General features: G+C 37.0%; 1 protein-coding gene across 2 annotated transcripts in view; it reads right to left on the reverse strand.

The window, feature by feature from the left end:
• The window catches only part of TAP46 (2A phosphatase associated protein of 46 kD), a 164,517-nt gene that overhangs the window by 79,625 nt on the left and 64,021 nt on the right, over positions 1-20,871 (reverse strand). For both annotated transcript variants that reach the window (XM_089828606.1, XM_089828600.1), the window contains 4 exons: positions 10,500-10,586; positions 10,131-10,235; positions 9,784-9,945; positions 168-203 (listed from right to left, as the gene is read on the reverse strand). In XM_089828606.1, coding sequence (XP_089684732.1) covers positions 168-203; positions 9,784-9,945; positions 10,131-10,235; positions 10,500-10,586 — 390 coding nt within the window. The remainder of the gene's footprint in view (positions 1-167; positions 204-9,783; positions 9,946-10,130; positions 10,236-10,499; positions 10,587-20,871) is intronic.

Consider the following 20,871-nt stretch of genomic DNA (forward strand, 5'->3'; position numbering starts at 1 on the left):
CAAGGGAACATAAAGTGCCATCATTTCAAATATTGTAAATTCAAGCAAAGTTCTAAAGAAGAAAGTCTTACTGAATACCAATAAGCTACCTAGTTAAAGCAAATTCAAATAAATGTTTCTGTTATGTAACCTGAAATCAATGCATTTGGTAATAAGTTCCCACTGACCTTACATAGTGCCAATGAAATTGTAGTAAGCCAGGCCTGCAACAGGAAAAATTAAATCAGTTACCCATGGTGAAATAATCTTCTTCCATTAATTCAAGTACAAATGATTACTGACATCTTGTTGAGCAGAGTAGTCAACAGTGTGAAACTGGAGCAAACAACTTTAACATATCAGCAGTTCACAGAAATTAGAACATCAATGCCATGACTTAAAAACTCAAATAAATATCTCTACTGAGTTTGCCTGGTGGCTGCGGATGGCTGCTCTTTCTCAGAATTCTCAGAAAGATTAGTTGAGGACCTGTGTACATTAATCTTTTGAAAGGGAGGAGGCACCAGATATTTGCACTATTGACCAGATATTAACAAAAAAATACACAATTTTGGAGAATTTAAAACCACCCATTTGATGGTACTCTCCCAATAAAGAAGAAAAGGAATGAGTGATATATTAATTGAACCACCTATAAATTGAGAATTAACAATCAATGAATGATTAAGAGCATACCACTGAATTTAGTCTTTAAAGCATTATAATATTTCTATTTATGGCATAGAGAGATAATTAACTATTGATTAGGTGAATTCTATTTCTTATGTCGTCCTATCCATCCAAATTTATGATCTAGAAGGTAACACACATGGGCTCCCTTATCATGACATAATTTTATTTCTAGTTGCTTCAAAGTGAAAAACAGTTAGAAAAATCTAATCCAAAATGGGACAACATCCCTTTATAGTGAACCATTGATTTATCTAACAGAAAAGAAAGAAAAAGGAATTTGTTCTACTTTATATTAAAATAATAAGCAAATTCAGATCAAGAATAGACATAACCACGTGTTTTATCATTAACTGCTTCAACACATATGATCAACCATGGCCTTGAAGGCAACGAGATGAACTGTAACATATAAAGAAAAAAATGCTAAGACGAGATTTACATTGAAGCTCCAGCATGCTAGAAAATTACAGAGATCAAAGATCCTTAGAAGAGAGCAAAATCTCCCATATACATACAACTAAAAAAAGCAACAAAATTCAAATTAATCCAGGTCACACAACTAGGACATCAAGCACACATGTGAGTATAGGTTCCCAATGGCCAAATGATCTGTGAAAATGCTTGATTGATTCTAAAACCACTCAGAGTTAAAGTGATCAATATGAGAACTCCACGGGTTCTTCGTAAGAAAGTTATGTGAGTGCATACCAGGCATTAAAGAAATTTGGGCGTGCCAAAAAGAGTTTACATTCCCTTGATTTGTTTGTTTGTTTTGTAGGTTTCTCAATATGTGTTAGGTTAGAGTTTGTAATTTCATTTAAATCTGCTTATTTGTCCTTTGTTTCTGCTGTGTTATCTAAAAGTCATTACAACATGGCTTTGTTGCTACATGAAGGGCAAATGGTCAGGGACTGAAATTATGTTTTACTAACTGGTGGGAACCCTCACAGTACCAGCCTCAGTGAGTTTGCCACCAAAAAGACTACTGTTATTTACTTCAACTTAGCATTTGATGCCCACTCATTCGAGGGCAGCACAAAGCAAGTTCACTCACCTGTTTCTTATTCGCCTTTGAATGCTCACTTCCCCACATGAAAATTTGGGTAATTGAATGATTGTTCTTCCAGTTGAAAAGGATATCTCAATATGGAAGATATGGACATGTGGCTCAGATCTATCTGTCATCAGATATCTTTATAGTTCACGCCATGTTGACATGCATTAAGAGGTTAAAGGTCAAGAAGATCCATTGCACCTTGGATGATGACAGGCACAATCGAAGGGTTTGTGGATCCTGAATCTGCAGAATGCTTACATGGCAAAAATCAGAACAGAAATTAGGTGGCCATCACTTGTTGTGATCACAACTTTCAATGGTGAAAGACATATCACAATGATTCCATCCATAATTCATTATCTGCATTGAACAGATAAGGAGGCATTTAAAGTAAAACAGCACAATTGGAAGGTCATCCTGACCCACTGGGATTTGTAACAAATTTTGTCACAACCTTCCGCATTTGAGTATATTTAATAGCATGTGTTGTTTAATTTTTTGCCCCACACATTGCAAAGCTCTGTACATGTCCAACTTTGAAATGCCATCCATTCTGTAACAAAGCAGATCTTCCCATCCAATCTGTGGTTGCTTCTGCGTATATATGTTGGTTAAGTTTTAACCAATGCTTGATTCAAAAAATCTTGATTAGGTTCTCTGAACTTGGCACAACATAAGAAGGTTGACAGCATGAAATAGTAATTCAAAGCAGTAGTATGAAGCTTGTGAAAGATCCCTGATGGATCTCTTTTGCTGATCTACTGTAATTTTATATTTTTAAATTTATTTTGCCTGTTTATTAAAATTTTCTTGCAGAACTAGATAGAAGTTGCAGAAAGGTTTGATTGTTTTATATTTTTGATGATTTTTCAATAAGTAATAACAGAAGTAAAATAACATGAACCAGTTCTGAAAATGTATTCCAAATACATTTAAAGCAAAGTCGTTTCAAACAGATTTTTTGAATATACGCCTAATATGTAACCGAATGAAGACTTACAATAATATCCAAATGATTACAACCCAGAATAAAGCCAACCTGAAGGCGTGAAGGTGAAATATGAGCCCAGAAGGAAGCTAGGGCCAAAATCCAGCTCTCAAATGCTGCACATGGGAAAGAATATGGTTGCCAGGCATGGCTGTACAGCTGCAAAGTGCCCACACGTGAGTAAAATGCCCAAACCCCAGCTAAAACTCTGACTCAGTACTGCGTTCCCCAGGAGAGGCAATGCACAATCTCCAAGAGATGCTTATGACTGCAAGAATCCAAACCATTGTTTTGGGGGCTACGTCACAAACAGGCAAAGCAAGTGGGGTTGGCATCCCAAATGCTGAAAGCTCAATCAAAGCCCAAAATACAAATCCAAGATGTAATATGTCAATAATGCCTTCAAACTTTGTCGTTACCTCCTTATAACCCATCAAACTTAGCTCGAACCCTAAAAGCATCTCCATGTGGCGCTGGGTTATAAAATAATATATTTCTCATTTTTAAAGTGGTCAAGTATCTAAAAAATGACCTTTTCCCCAATAGAAAGAAATCCATTCACCAAAATGCTATGAGTCAAAAAGAGAAATATTTTGAAAAGTTCAAGACCTTTCCAACAAGCTATTACACCAAAGGATAAGAAAACCAAAGGAGGCCAAAAACCCCTTATTACTCCAAAATAGCTATATAAATTGTTTTATTATAAATTATTAAAATGCTAACTTAAGAGAATATTTATATATATTAAAATATTTTCCAATAGCGAACTGATAGCCAAAACACCTCTACAAGGTGAAACTGATCTCGTCACTTCCTATGACTAATGCAGGATAATTTGAAATAACTGATAGTCTCATCCCTCAAAAATAGGGATACTCCTAAAAAATAGGAATGTCTCTGAATCTCCTGACATTGAAACAATAGAATGATCTTGTAGAGACTCACGAATGTAACCCATGTCCACCTCCTAAAATGTAGGAAACTCCTCCTACAATTAAGGAACTACTCTCAACTGCTCTCCTACTATCTGAAACTCCAGATTTGAACACTGTGTACCCTGACTAAGTCTCTAAACACCACTACCAGCCTACGAGACTCTAATGATAGGCCAACTCTACCGTCTCTGATGTCCACTCTAGAAAGGGGACATGACAATCCTCCCTTCCTGGAGATTACTTGTCCACAAGCAATGAACAAATTCCTGTTGTGCCACTCTAATATACACTCTTGGGTGTGTGAAATGAAGCAACACATCAAGGATCGCCCAATCAAATGCACTGCATAAGATAATACCAGGATCCCACACTAGATGAGAGTGTTCCCACAACCAAGGTGGTAACATATTGGAATCCCTGTGAGACAAGGCGTCAAACAAAACAACACCTAGATTCCAACACCATCTGAACCAAAACCCATCCATCAAGTATAAACAGGGATAACTAGAAACCTCTATCATTCCATATCTCTCCGCAACCACTGTGATACCACCACAAAAGTAATAATCGTCCAAATCATCATGTCTACTAATACCCACATCATCCTGTAACCATGATCCCGGATGAAGTCTCTATGATATAGATGTGATAACCCATGTCAGAAACTGCTTGACATAATGCTGGATCATTTGCTAGTCCCACCAACAAATCCTCCCAAACTACTGAATCAGGTGCTTACAATCAATAACTCTATCTTCTAAAGATGGAAGCGCACTATCGCAACATGGATAGTATAAGTCTTGCTTTAATATCCCCATAGCCTTATGAAGAGCATGGAAATTTGCCATGGAAAATCCTCCACTATCCTACTCATCAGTCATAAGAGCACTCCAATTGAGTGTGATAACATCTATTGAGTCACATCAAAGTGCTCAACCACTATGTCTACCCTCCTGTCATCAACCCTAAGTTGTCTAATCAATGAGGACTCTAAAAATGATAGTTCTCAAGCATGTGTACTACCTCTGAATATGTCTATGGTAGAATACTGTGTCAGAGTCATGTACATCGTTGTAAGGAGTATCCAGTATGCATTCACTAATACCTGTATCCCCATTTATAGTACTACACCTTTGTACCTCTGCAACCACCTCCTTTGTCAATGATGAAACTGCTATCACCACACTATGCTCACTCTCATCAGCTCCCCATGTGTCTCCACATACAACTGAATCACAATCTTGGGATTCAGTGTCACTATGAGTACACACTACTCTGATTTCTAAGATATGGTCTAAGAAATCAAACTTATCATGACATGAAGTCTCATCACCCAATGCCTCCGAAATACCTATGTCCAGATTACTCTCTTGTGCAAACTCACCAAAATAATTTTGACCCTCTGTATTACTTGTTGTTCCATCCAAATCAATGCTGGCCTCTTCTTCCGTTGGAAGAAATAAAATTCTAATGGATGATTCTCGTTGTTTCCTTGCATCATCTATCTAATTATGGCATTCTTTGACTCTTTGGAGACGTCGTCTTGCTTGGGCAGCAAGTATCTTTGCTTGCATAGCTCTATCTAACCAATATTTATTCAACCTTTGACAATGTTTTATATCATCTACCCCAAAATACACAAAATCAGGCATATGATGACTTGTACCATTCCCATCATCACGTCCCATGCTTGCACCATGTGTACCCTCAAATATAGAATACAAATCATTGTTCTCTTCTTGACCAAAGGATGTCACATCTTGAGGTAACGAAGTTGTGTCGCTGCTGTTATGAACTTCAGAATTATTATGATGTGTTCTAGTTATATTTTTTACCCCTTTAAGTGTATTATCATAGAAAGCATCATGGCCACCACTTGCATACGGGCCTTCATGACTATTCCCAAGTGAAAGAGTTACCATATTACAAGGAGGGTGTAAGCTATCGCTGCCCCAAATCAGAGTTGTGGGAGCCTCCTCCATGCTTCTATTCCAATCGTCAAAAAACAACCCATCTTGATTCTTCACATGCTTAGATAGAAGAGGCTCAAAGAAGTCTTCAACTTGGCTTCTATGAGATTCAAAATCAGACTGTCTGGATACTAAACTTGTCATCCCATTCTTAAGTTGAATACCATCATCAACATCATTACCTCCATTTGAAATAAATGTTACCTCATGATTTGAACTGCTGTTGCAAATTTCAGAATAGGCCTCACACCTTGGTGTCACGTTTCCAACATCTCTAATGGTTTGTCCATTGATTGTAATCTCTTCCAATTTGTGACCAATGGCTTATTTATTATCATTTAATATTTATTTCTCTTTTTGCTGCTGAAAAGAGCTTGTAGATACCCAATTATCATCTGCTTCAAGTACACCCATAAATTCTATAAAGGAAAGGAGGTTGTGTATCTCCTTAGGAAGAGAACAATACTAATGGTAGCTGCTCATAACTGCAACATTGAATGTCTTGGCAAGAGGCATCTTACTTGTGCTTGTTAACGAAAATGAAACCTTATAGCACCCATTTTTATTTCTAGCCATGGTATTGGCCTGTAACTAAACTGATTTCTTTTCCAACAGGCTGGCAGGTTCTAGGCTCTGATACCACTGAAAAATCCTTAATGGATCTCGTATGTTGATCTGCTGTAATTTTATATTTTTAAATTTGTTTTCCCTGTTTATTAAAATTTTCTTGCAGAACTAGACAGAAGTTGCAGAAGGGTTTGATCGTTTTATATTTTTTATGATTTTTCAATAAATAATAATAGAAGTACAATAACATGAATCAGTTCTGAAAATGTATTCCAAATACATTTAAAGCAAAGTCGTTTCAAGCAGATTTTTTGAATATATGCTTAATATGTAACCGGATGAAGATTTACAATAATATCCAGATGATTACAACCAAGAATAAAGCCAACTTGAAGGCATGAAGGTGAAATATGAGCCCAGAAAGAAGCTACGGCCAAAATCCAGCTCTCAAATGCTGCATGTGGGAAAGAATATGGCTCCCAAGCACAGTCGTACAGCTGCAAAGTGCCCACACGTGGGTAAAATGCCCAAACCCCAACTAAAACTCTAACTCAATACTGCGTTCCCCAAAAGAGACAATGCACAATCTCCAAGATGCTTCTAACTGCAAGAATCCAAACCACTATTTTGGGGGCTATGTCCCAAACAAGCAAAGCAAGTGGGGTTGGCCTCCCAAATGCTGAAAGCTCAATTAGAGCCCAAAACACAAATCCAAGATGTAATATGTCAATAATGTCTTCGAACTTTGTCTTTACCTCCTTATAACCCATCAAACTTAGCTCGAACCCTAAAAGTGTCTCCATGTGGCATTGGGTTATAGAATAATATATTTCTCATTTTTAAAGTGGTCAAGTATCCAGAAAATGACCTCTTCCCCAATAGAAAGAAATCCGTTCACCGAAATGCTCTGAGTCAAAAGAGAAATATTTAGAAAAGTTCAAGACCTTTCCAACGAGCTATTACACCAAAGGATAAGAAAACCAGATGAGGCCAAAAACCCCTTATTACTCCAAAATAGCTATATAAATAGCTTTATTATAAATTATTAAAATGTTAACTTAGGAGAATATTTATATATATTAAAATAATTCCTAAATAGCGAATTGATAGCTAAAACACCTCTACAAGGTGAAACTGATCTCGTCACCTCCTGTGACTGATACCAAATAACTTGAAATAAATGACAGTCTCATCCCTCAAAAATAGGGATACTCCTAAAAAAAGGAATGTCTCTGAATCTCCCGACACTGAAACCATAGAATGATCTCATAGACACACGAATGTAACCCATCTCCACCTCCTAAAATGTAGGAAACTCCTCCTACAATTAAGGAATTGCTCTCAACTGCTCTCCTACTGTCTAAAACTCCAAATCCGAACACTGTGTACCCTGACTGAGTCCCTAAGCACCACTGCCAACCTACGAGACTCTAATGATAGGCCAACTCTATCGTCTCTGATATCCACTCTAAAAAGGGGACATGACAGATTGCTTGCACAATTTTGTATGAGGTGATGGTTGAGGTTGTAGCCATATCTAAGCAAAAGTATGAAAATTTAGCATGCAGCCTTCAGTACCAGACAGTCCTCTAATCTTTCATGAGCCACATTTACCCTTACTTATTCAAGCTAATTAGCCTATATATTCACAACATTCGTAACCAAGAAACATCTTCATCTTGAACATAATTCTCTTCTCCTAGAGAAGCAGCATATTTACAAACTTTCACAATGCAACCAATCTTACTTCTGGCAAGATTGATCAAAGTGATTGGATGTCATATATGAATGCTTCCAATTGAACAAAACATGCAATCCCTAAAACCAAAGATTCAATCAGCAAACAACAGAATTGCGTATACTTTGAAGTTGTAAAAAATTGAGGGTTCATTATTTTATATGTTATATTTGATTCCTATTGAATGTCACGTTTACTTCCATTGGTTGTCAAGATATATCTCAAGCTAGCTAAGTTTTAACGTGGGAAGGTGATCCATATCTAAAAATTCGGCAGACACTTTGATCTTGAAACATACTGATACCCTCTGATAATCAACATTATATGTTAAATGATAAATCCTTTCAATTGTTTACTATTTTGTGTTTATCTCTGTATAGTTGTTTGCATGAGATGAAGTGTTGCATATTTATAAATATGAAATACATCTTCAAAATGTGTTACAATAGCCATATTGGATCTCTTATTAGTTTCAAATAGACATTGTCTATGTAAAATAAAAATACTCAAGGAACTAAAAAATTATTTAGCTTGTTTGGACTTAAAATGGCAATGAGTTAAGCAAATGCACATTCAAGGTTCATGCCTAAAAACACTATTCGTCCAGGAAAGTTTGTACATGAAAAAGGAGCAACATTTATCATTACATTAGCTAAACATTAAATATACTACTTCAATTCGAATACTGGCATAATTGATAGCGGAGAACAGATTTAAAAGTTGTGTACTTAGTGGAGGTCAAGACAGAGACTCACTTTATTTTCCGTTGCCCTATCTTTTACGAAATCAGAGGGAGATTTTATTGTTTGTTCTGGGACTGTTTTTCTCTTTCAGCTTTCTTCAGTTGCATTGACCAACAGTGTCTCATGCTTTATCTTCAGGAGGCCACCCTGCTCTGCGATAGAACTTGACAGTCACTACTTCCTTACCAGCATACCTCTGATCAGCTCATTACTGCCTTTTTCTCACCATTATCTCCATTACGTGGTGTGAAAAGGCCATCCAGTTCTACATCATTCCAGGTCTATTAGACCCCACAGCAATTTCTTCTGTCAGCGACACTCCTCTAGGAGCTCACAGAGACGAATCAAGGCTCATGTCCACCCACAGTCTTATCCTTCTATAACTGATTTCTTTTTGCCAACGAAGGACTCCTAGTCTTTGCCTTGGCATTTCTCTACGCTTCTCTTTTCCTCTTCTTGTTTATTCTTGTTTGCTTTTCTCGGACACCGTTTGGTGCTCCTTTTGTCAGTTGTCTTGTTGTAAACTCTCAATCCCATAGACCTTTTGTGGTCTTTTGTTGGACATTAATATTATTATCTTATCTTATCTTATCTATGCATAGATGTTTGATGTTCCCACTCCTAAGGAAGCTATTGTTGTGGACAAGCAATAAGTATGTAAATTAACAATATTAGGGTACTTCATCAACCAAGACAACCAAGCCCTTGATGCATGTCTGTCATCCATTGTGAGTATCACATTTTAAATTTTGGAAACAAGCAATTTCAACCGTATTAAGCCTTAAGAATGTGACATTACTACCACTTCTAACTCTTTACCAGAAAACTTCACAACTAAAGTGAATTTTATTTGATAGACCACTTCTAACTCTTTACCAGCAAACTCCATAACTAAAGTGAATTTAACTTGATATCTGTATAAAAAATAAAACAGTACTTTTAATCTATTAACTGCAACTTCTTTAAGCACTTTATTACTTTCACAAGAGGAATAAGGATCACCTTAGAATACCACTTGTTCATATAAAATGCGCTACAAGTTTCAAAATATGACATTCAGGATTGAATAACACTAAGGAAAATTTGCAGTCCATATATTGTAGACAATCTCACCTCTCTTTCTTCCTCGCCATCATCATCTAACATGGTCTCCTCTCCATGCTCAATTGTAGTAGCAATAGCAGCTGCCTGCATGGACCGACCGCGACGCTCTTTCCTTTCTATTATATCCTGAAGTTTTGACTCTGCAGCTTTTTGCCTTTTGAACCGCGCTACCTATAAAAAAAATGAAAAAATTAAACAAAATACAACTGATTATAGAGGAAAGCATAGTAACATGTCTTATCACTCCACAAATAACAATAATTTTAATTACATTTTATGGCCCAACTCAAAATACAATCATGTCTTTATTCAATCCCAATATTATATGTGCCATATTATTCCAATCAATGAATCACCTTTTTCTGTCTCCTTGATTCAGGTGTATCCAAACCATCTTGAACAATAAGCTCTAGTTCTTCTTTGGGAACAAGTTGTAGCTTCTCGCATATTGAAACAAACTCCTGATTACCACAATAGAAAAACAAGATATGACATTTATTTTCAAATAAGAAATCATTTAATGTCTTATTTTCTGTCCTTAAGACGGAAGAAATTTGAAGGGAACTCACACATTTATAACTCGTTTTATCCCTTCACATATATATCTTAGTAAATAATGCTTGTAATGTAGTCCTATGAAACAAATGCATTTATTTGCAATTTTCAATCCAAATAGCTCTTGAAAGGCATTTGTAAATGCATTCACAAAAAGGAATCAACATTACCCTCAAATGTGATTGGGAAGTCTTGATAATCTGGAGTCGGTCAGAATTCTGAATTTTTTCTGTTAATTCTCCAAGATAATAAGGTACCTACATGAATGAAAAATCAATAAAATATAGGCATGTGGCCTAGGATATTTTAAATACATATTCACAAAAAGCCAAAAGGAAGAAAAAGCATCCAAAGAAATGCATTACATTCCCAGACCTTTTTATGTCTTTCTTAAATACATTAGGGCCCAAAGTATTTCCCAAACAAAGCTACAGAGGCAATGGAATAACATGCACAGAAAACATGATTAGGTGCAAGCATAATCAGCTACAAAAATATGGCTCTGTTCTCAATGTGTGATAATATTTCACTGAAAGCCATTAGTAAACTCACAACATTCAAATTATCTGCTTACCAGAAATTAAGCATTAAGTGTAGAAAAATTGTTATTTTTGTTTTACCTTGCTTGATTCTATATTTTCCATTCAAAATCATTCTTCTGCTTGAAAAATAAAATCTGAATACCATATTGACATTGTAGCTTATAGATGCCATGAAACATGAAAGTTCAATCCAATTGAAAAACTAGGGCCAGAAATTTTATAGACATCAGCAGGTGACAAGGCTGGAAACATTCTTGGTAGGGTGGACTATAATTATCAAATTATGTTGATATCTTCTGCATTGAATATAAAGGGAATCATACAGTAATTATAATATGGTTCCTTGTATCAAGTTGTACTTTTTAAGCTGTAATTATAGCTCTCGTCTTATTCATCATCTCTACAATTATAATTGGCAAAACTGTTCATTGTATGCCCAAACAGAGGATTCGAGTTGTGATTACGTCAAGCAAAAATGAATAGAAGACCATGGATGAGATAGGAGTATTGTGTTCATGACTTGTCTATTGTGTTAGTCCACCTTAGCATGTGATTACCCGATCAGTATTGATCTTGCCAACAGACTGGTGGTAACAACTTGTGTTGTATTGTGCGTCCCTATGTTACTATGCTCTGATCCCACATGTCCTGACAGCTTTAGGCTTTAGCTTCCCCTGACACTTCTGTATGCTATACATATCTAATAATTCGAAGTGCTTCTTGTCCAAAAATCTTCCACACCAAACCTTGACGTACACTGTATTGGACTCTCACAAAGACTATGATCAATGCCCTTAATGAATAGTTTTGGAAAGTAGAGAACTGACATCAACCATATGTAGAAGAGGACAGGCCATCCTGACCTGGCAAAGGCATGATAAAGCACAAACTTGACGCCTTCTAACCAATCTAGGCCATCACTGTAATGCAGAAAATTCGAAGTTCTCAGATTCAATTCCTTGACCCCCAACAATACAACACAAGTTGTTACCACCAGTCTGTTGGCAACAATAATACTGACCTAACCCCCCCTCTCATTTTGCCCCACGTCCCAGAGACGAAGACGCACTAGGGACTTGGGAACTTCGTTTCCCCGTCCCCAGCGGCACCACCAAATTCCAGCACCTCTGCTGAGGATGGGGGTACATCCCGATGTTGATTATTTGCCGATTCGACTATTTATGTTCAACGTTCAATGTTCCAATTCAATGCAATGTTCAAGTATTTACTATCTTACATATTATATATTATATTGCAATACATCTTTTCATAACTAGCATTTTAACTACCATGTGTATAGTATATATAACCCCTCATGTCCCTCTGTCGTCCCCAAATTAAGACCCATATGTCCCCCATCCCGGAAACTTGTCCCTTCATTCCACCATCCTCCGGTCCCCTAAGGCGGTATAACTATGGATCAGAGTCAAAGTCTTCGTAACTTTGAAATTATATCTTTTATTCTACTCTCTTTTGACACTGCAATTTTTAGTCAATTAGTTTAGCAAATACTGGGCTTTCCTCATATGGTTTTTCATTGCATGCATATTCTGTGGGATGTACTAAGAAATGGCAGATGGTTGGTCTATGAGGTTGAACCATCAAATGACTCTAAATAATATATGAAATATGTGGAGGCATCAATCTGTCGCAAGCCAACAAAGTTCCTTTCTATCAAGGCAAAAATTTGATCAGCCTATTTAAGTTTGAATAGCTTATAAGTTTGTAATGCATTGAGATTTATTTTCCTCACTCAATGAGTATTTGTGTAAGATTGTCGCATTATCATTGCTCAATGTCATGAGAAGACTCAAATTAAGTTACAACGGGAAGGCTCTCCATTTATAAATAATAAGGGACTATAACAAAGTAATTGGTAAATATTTGCTTGATACAAAAGAATGAGAGGATGTTTCCTTAGGAAACAATCATAAAGAATAGAATCTTTCTATTCTAGCTAATAGAAAACTAACAAATATCTACATCCTAACTAAATATTAGAAACTTTCTAGTATTTACAATAGATTACAAATAGGTAACCATTAGCTAATAATAGAAGCTATCTATTATTGTAATACCCTCCCTTAATGGTTAATCAATCCAAAACACCAAGTTGTCCTTGGAATTTGACAAACTTATCAAGACCAAGAGGCGTAGTGAGAATGTTTGGAATCTGATCCATTGTAGGAACATACTACAAGTCTATTGTCTCGTCTTCAACCAACTATTGTATCTAGCGACAGTGAACATCCTCATGCTTTGTTTGTTCATGGAAGACTAGGTTCTCTACTAATTTGATAACACCTTCGCTATCAACAAACAAAGTGTTTGGTCCTGCTGATGGCATCTACATATCCCCAAGCATCCAACAAAGCCAAACAGCTTCACAACTTGCCTTGGGTGTCCCTCTATATTCAACCTCTGTAGAGGAGAGAGACACTATATGTTACTTCTTATTGGTCCATGTGACGGCACCTGATCCCAAACTGAACACATATCTAGAAGTTGACTTTTTATCGTCAACAAAGCCTACCCAATTTGAATCTGTGAACCCACTGAGTCAAGGATTAGAACTCTGAGAGTAAACAAATCCATAATCTGTAGGGAGCTTCACAATATGAAACACACGCTATGCTACCATCCAATGATTAGCCTTGGGAGTTGTCATAAAGCGGGAGATGTAGCTAACTGAGAAGTTGATATCAGGCCTAGTAGCAGAGAGGTAGATGAGACAACCTACTAGTTGCATGTATGAAGTATCATCAACAAGAGGAGAATCAAACTTGGTTGATGACTTGAGACCTTTCTACATGGGTGTAGATGCAGGCTTGCAATCCTACATACGGAATTTGTCTAACAGGGCCCTGGCATATTTGGACTAAGAGATGAATATGCCAAAAGATTGTTGTTGAACCTCAACACATAGCCAATAATGCATGAGCCCAAGGTCAATCATATCAAAAGATTGGCATAAATTTTGTTTGATTCTCTAACTCAAAGATGTCAAACTGCTAGTGATGAACAAATCATCCATATAAATAATCGGAAAGATGATGTCACTGTCAGTAGTCTTGATGTACAAATTTGAGTCTAAAGAACTCCTCTGGAAGCCTTGATTACTGAGGTACTTATCAATTTTCATGTACCATGCTCGAGGGTCCTGCTTCAAGCCATAGAGCTTTCACTAATCTGAGAACCTGATGTTGTTTACCAACAACCTTGAAACCAGGAGGTTGCGTCATGTAGACCTCTTCGTGGAGATCACCAATTAGGAAAGCAACTTGACATCCATTTAATGAACCTCCCAGCCAAATCGTGTTGCCATGGCTAGGACTAATCTAATTGTGCTCTTCTTTGCAATAGGAGCAAAGGTCTCCTCATAATCAATGCCCTGACGCTGAAAAAAGCCCTTTGCAACTAAACAAGCTTTGTACTTATCCAAAGTACCATCAGATTTGTATATAATTTTGTAAACCCATTTGCAACCAATAGATTTTTTCCCTGATTGAAGATCGTAAAGGACCCAGGTGTTATTCTTCAATAGGCTCTGGGGTTCAGATGTCATGGCATGTTCCCACTCTAGAATTCTTTTAGCCTCAAAATATGTTTGAGGTTCAAACACACTATAAATGTTGGCCATAAAAGAAAAATTAACTGACTTTGTAGGTTTACTCTTTTTCCAAGCAGTTCTTCCATCAATGAGCTCATCATCACAAAGATCAGAAAGTGTCTTAGCCCAACACTTAGGCCAAAGAGGAGAATGACGAACATTAGTATCGAGATGCTCTATGATTAGGTTCCTCACCAAAAGAATCTGGATCAAACTCAGGTGAAGCATCTACAAATCAGGGTGATCTTGCAGGAGAAGTTGGAGGTATCTGTACAGGGATCACTGGTATAAGTGGAGTTGCAAAGGCTACTGGAGCCCTCCCATCAGGTTGACCTGATGGAAGTCTGCCTCCCAAATCACAAGCCTTCATAGGTTGATCTATTGGATCGGGAACAAAAGAAATAGGTATGAAAGGCCCTTGTTGCTCATCAAAGACTATTTCACGACTATACAAGAGAAGAGATGTCTCGGTGTCGATCAAGTGGTAGGCATTGTGAAGACTATTGTATCCAACAAGCAATAGTTTCTGACTATTGGCATCCAACTTGTTTTGTGACACATCAGGGATCCAAACAAAAGCAAGAGAGCCAAAAACCTTTAGGAGACTGATTCTGGGCTTGTGACCTAACCAAGCCTCTTTCAGAGTCTTACTATTGACTACCATTGTGTGTCACCTATTCAAAAGATAAGCTACAATGGTAATTGCTTCTGCCCAAAAAAAATTCGGAACATGTCTGTGTTCGAGCAAGGATCGAGCAATCTTGATGATTGTTTTGTTCCGACATTCAACAACATTGTTCTTTTGTAGTATGTGGGGTGTGGTTAACTAGCGTGTGATGCCATGAGTATCCAAGAAGCTAGAGAATTCATTAGAATGAAATTAACCCTCATTGTCTAACCAAAGAGTAATAATAGATTTCCGAGATTCTTTTTTAACTAAAGGTATAAACTTCTGAATTACAGCAAATGCATCTAATTCCTTTTTAAGAAAATATACCCACATTTTTCTACTTAAATCATCAACAAACAACGGAAAATACCTAGACACAAGAACAGGAGTGGCCATAAGGCCAAAGATATCAACATGAACAAGTTGAAGTACTTGAGAAGCTCGTCATTAATTGTCACTAGTGAAAGCTATGCAATGTTGCTTCCCAACCTAGCATGCATCACAAACTCCAAGATGTTGAGTTTGAATCTCTAGAAAACCGAGGACAAGCTCTTCCTGAGCAAGCTGAGAGAGATAATCCACATTTACACATGCCACTAATGCCAAAATGTGCTAACAGAAGACCGTCGAGCAACTATAGCTAAGTCCCAAGAACCACCAAAGTCAATAAGTCGGAAAAGACCATAATCCTCAAGACCCACTGCAACAATGGACTGAGTTGCCCGATCAATGATGGTACAATGATGTGAACTGAAGGTGACCTCCAACTGTGAAAAGTGTTGCAGCAACTAACTGACTGAGAGTGGATTTAGTTCCATCACTGGAACATAGTACACATCGAGGAAAATGAGATTCCTCCAAGCATACTAAATTTGAATGTTGCCTTTGCCGACAACAGTGTACTCTTTCTCCACCACCAAAAATAACAGAATCTGAATAATACTAGTAGTTAGTTAACCAACCTCTGCAGTGGGTGAAATGACAAGAGCCACCTGAATAATATACTAGGCAAACGACTTCACATGATTTGCAGGTCTTTTAACCATGAAGGCATAAAAGGCAGATTTTGTCTGCTTAGTGTGCCCTACACTATTTACTTTGGGTTGCGAACTTGATTGCTTAAATTAGGCAGCTAAGCGTTTCCGACATTCAACCTTCATGTGACCAAACTGGTGGCAATAGTTGCATTGAATGTTCAACTTCCAAGAGCGTCCGAACGCTGGAGCAGAGGACTTCTACTAAGAAGACTGTTGAAACTTGCCTTATCCTTCTGAAAAGATTTAGTAGCAAAGGCTTGCTCTGTGGAGGTAGAGCTGGAACTGCTACCAAATTGTTGTTTCCATTGATCTTGTTGAAGCAGAAGTGTGCAGAGATTTATGAACTTCATATCAAAACCAGAAGAAGTGATGTTGAGAGTCTCGATAAAACTATCGTAGCACTTGAGTAAACTCCTGAGAGTGATGACCACAATGTCCTCTTCCTTCATCTTGCAACCAATGGCAAGCAACTGATTGTGGATTTCCTAAATCCTATTCAGGTGAGCCTGGAGCAATGTTTGCTCATCCATGATAATAGAAAGTAGTGTTCTTCAAAAAGAAAGCTATTCTTTTGTCAGAAGTCTCATGAAGATTCTTGACATGCACCCATATCTCGGCTATTGTCTTGCTAGATGGAATGTCAAAGAGTTGATCATCAGCTACGGATAATTTGAGAAGCATCACCACCTCCTAATTATTCAAATCTCATGTATTCTGATCAATACCAAGGTCAGTCGGTCGTTGTGCAACACTCGGAACAATCTAACCAATATTCTAAAGGCACGTACTTTGAGGCAAAAAATGGAAGACCCAAAAAAATTGAAGGGATACCCAAAAGAGAACTCGGAAAAACCAAAAAGAATATGTTGTCAATTTCTAGATCCGCTAGTTGAAAATCAAGGTGTGAAAATCGAGGCACCCAGAAAAATCTGACAACCCAATTGAGCTCTCACAAAAACCCACCAAGAATCTATAATCAGAAAAAAAAATTAAGCACAAAAATTAGGTTTCGACCAAAAACGGCCTTGACTGCAAAAAAACCCAAAAAAATGGAAGTTTTGAAAAAAACAAAATTGTTGTTTTTGGTCATGAATCTGGTTCTAAGGGTTAAAGAAACCCTAGACGTCACCCACTGGGCATAACAAGCCACAAAAAAATATGGAAATTCTATCAAAAACCACAAGAATAATCTGGACATGGTAGCAACAGAAAACACATAATTTTGGGGTAAATATATTACAAATCGGGGCCAAAAAAATGGCAGCAGTATAGACACGATATGCAGTCACAAGGCACAAAAGAAATGCCATCAACCAACGATCTTGAAACCCTGCATTGGCCGAGAATGGTGATTTCAAAAAACACGATTTTCAAAAGAAAAAGAGGTCACGATTTTTCTAGAAAATAGGACGCAATTTTTAAAGGGTTTTAATGACAAAATGTTTGTAGACAATGGCCAAAAAGCCATGAAACCCTAGGTGAAACAAATGGAAGCAAATGATAATAATTTTGAAAACAATAGGCAAATAATTTCGTGCAAGAAATTATAAATATTGTCGAAAAAAATTGTAGTGTTGACTCTAATACCATATTACGAAGTAATTGGTAAATATTTGTTTGATATTAACAGAGACCGAGAGGTCAAGGTCAATATATACAAAAGAATGAGACAATGTTTCCTTAGGAAACAATCATAAAGAATAAAAACTTTCTATACTACCTAATAAAAAACTAACAATTATCTACAGCCTAACTAAATATTAGAAACATTCTAATATTTACAATAGATTACAAACAGATAACCATTAACTAAAAATAGAAGCTATCTATTATTGTAATAGGGACATGCAAATAGTTGTGTCTATTGAGTGATAGGGGCATTTAAAGAAAGACCAAGCAAAGAAGAAGAATGTCAATAGATAGAATACATGTTATATCTATTCCTCCCTCCTTGTAGAATATGAGCCAATATTTAACACCATGAGGACAAAACCCTTCTAAGATTGAAATTGAAGGACAGAATCCTTGATTTATCTTATCAGTTTAGTGGACAAAAACCCCAAAATTGGACAGAAATTAAAAACATTTCAAAAACTCTATACAAAAGGAGACAGTGTACACAAATGCGTGAATTTTTTTTGGGAGTTTTGGATGTGTTTGGGTACGTTTAGACACAAACAAAATGCAAGAAATATACAAAATTTAATCATTTGATAGTATGAAACTTCATCATTGATCATGACATAAAAAATAAAAAACTGAACATAGCACATGTTTTACGTAATTTAATTTTCAGTTGTTTTCTACAGTTCTTTTAGTTCCTTGACATCCAGATGCATCTGGATGCGCCCAGAAGCTTGAAGATGCTCACAGGGTGCATTACAGCTCACAGGGAGCATTACAGCTCCCTGTGGATGTGCTTCGATGGGCTGGATGCGCATCCACAGGGAGCTGTAACACTCCTTGTGATCATCCCCACGCACAAAAATTAGCTTCCGCATTGCACGCATCCAAATCCAGATCCTGGGCCTCAGCAAGAGCATCTGGTAACTTAGTTGTTTAGAGATACGTTATAAGCTTTATAGCTGAATTATATAAACAAAATATTTTTAGACTAACTTTATAATTATTATTAACTATGCAATCATTATTGTCAGTAGAATTATTTATTTAAGGAAAAATAAGGAATTGCAAAATGGTGCTTTACAAAATATACATAGAACTTATCTTAAAATTCTATAAAAATTGTCCACTAAAGACCAACATGTCCACCATGGGAATACCATTGCAACACATATACACGTGTTTAGATGTCACTTTGGGGATTTGAACCTAGGCCCCCAAGCCCCTTTGACTAGTTTCCAACTAATGCTTGCATTTCATTTTCCCTTGACTCAAATTCTTTATATTTGTTAAAAAGCATGCTCATTTCATGGGGCTTTGGAGGTAGATAGATGTTCCAATCTAAGGGTTCTATCCTTCCTAAATATCAAGAACAACACCAAAGTAGTGTCATCTCTTGCTATGTGAAATTTGTATGCTGCACGTCCTTTTGGAATCTCAGTGTGGTTCAAGTGGTCTAGAGGCCAAAAGGGAGGCTGGTTTGTTGGAGATGCCTAGAGGAAATGAATGTTATATATTGCCATGTTGTTAGTAAATTTGATCTGGTGTAGATCGTGTTACATCAATTTCCTATCATGGAGATGCATGGCATAGGCAGTCGTGTATAAGGAATGTGTTTGAGATGGATTTTTTCTACAATTTTAATGCTTGGTTGATGGGTGGTCTGGTCTGGCATCTTGATTGTTGGGCAACAATCTTTAGGTGGGTAGTAGTGTTTTGAGAATAGAGTTTTGGTTAGGTGTTAGGCCATGCATACTTGTGGGACATAGCCACAACCCTTAGAAACGTGGCCCAGTTTCAGATCATTATCCCTGTTAAAAAATCGATTGCCCTAACAACAATATGCGCTCAACCTAGTGAAACAGATTGATGGGAAGGTCTCCACATTAGTCTAATGTGCCCAATTCTCAAGTGTTGATTATAGCCAACTTTCATGTGAAGCTTGCTCAATCAATTTCATAGGTGCATACTTGGGCAGAGACGTTGCTTCTCGTTGCAGATAACAAGTCAATGGAAAAGTAGCAAAGGAAGAGGGGATTGAGTGGCATGGTGGGATGCCAGTGTCTTTGGAAAGAACTGTGTCTACAGTAAGAGAGGATATTTGTAATCTATCTCAAGATTTAGAGTCTTATCAGCATATTGCCAAGATCTGTGCATGGTGGTCCATAATCTGCGACTGTCGCATCATCAAGGGACCCTAGAGGTTACAAATGGAGATTCTCTTCCTTGTTGGAACTGTTCAAAGAAAAGAAGCAGGCAAAAATCATGCATGGTGCGCAGTTTGTAGGTTTGGATGACCCTACGTCTTGGGGTAATGTGAACATAAAGTCCATGGTTGTTGCAACCAATAGATGGACGAAGAATTCATTCAACGAGGTTATGGAAGCAAATGTTTTTGTGACTGGAGTTGGTGATTGAGCGGTCGCAAAGCTACCACAGTCTGGTTGTTGGTTGGTGTTTTACCTTTGGATTGTTTATTGCATGGCTTTCGACATGTCTTTTGGCTTCATCTTGGCCTGCACAACCTTGAGCAAGTGGTTTCTCCAGGTTTCTTAGCATGTATTCCTATTATATTTAACTTAATTGCTTTCTGGGATGGGGTCCTATAATAGAACCCCACAACACTGATTAAAAAGGAAAAAACAAATAAATAAATTTAAGTTTAAAAATTACAAAAAAATAGAACAGAAGGAAAATAAAATAGCTAAAAATTGAAATGTAAAACCAGCATAAGAACAAAAAATTATAAAAGCTTATCTAAACCTGAATGAAGTACAAATACCATAAGTTGGGAACTTGGAAATTCTTCCCTCCACAGTGATGGAAATTCATCCGTTTCTTGGGATTTGACCTCCAACATTTAGAAATTTTCCCAGGGAAATTCATGCTGGGATCAGATTTTGATCAAAATAAGTAGGGATTTTCACATTAAGACTGGATTTGATCAAAATAAGTAGGGACTTTCATGTCAAGTCCACATTTTGTTCATTTTTATTGAGAAAAATCAATTTTCCTTGGGATTTTAGCAATTTTAAATGTGGAAAATCAATCTTTACAAGG

The sequence above is a fragment of the Cupressus sempervirens genome, chromosome 1 (assembly GCF_028749045.1).
Source record: "Cupressus sempervirens isolate cs-2001-9-10 chromosome 1, ASM2874904v1, whole genome shotgun sequence".
In the NCBI taxonomy this organism is placed as follows: Eukaryota; Viridiplantae; Streptophyta; class Pinopsida; order Cupressales; family Cupressaceae; genus Cupressus; species Cupressus sempervirens.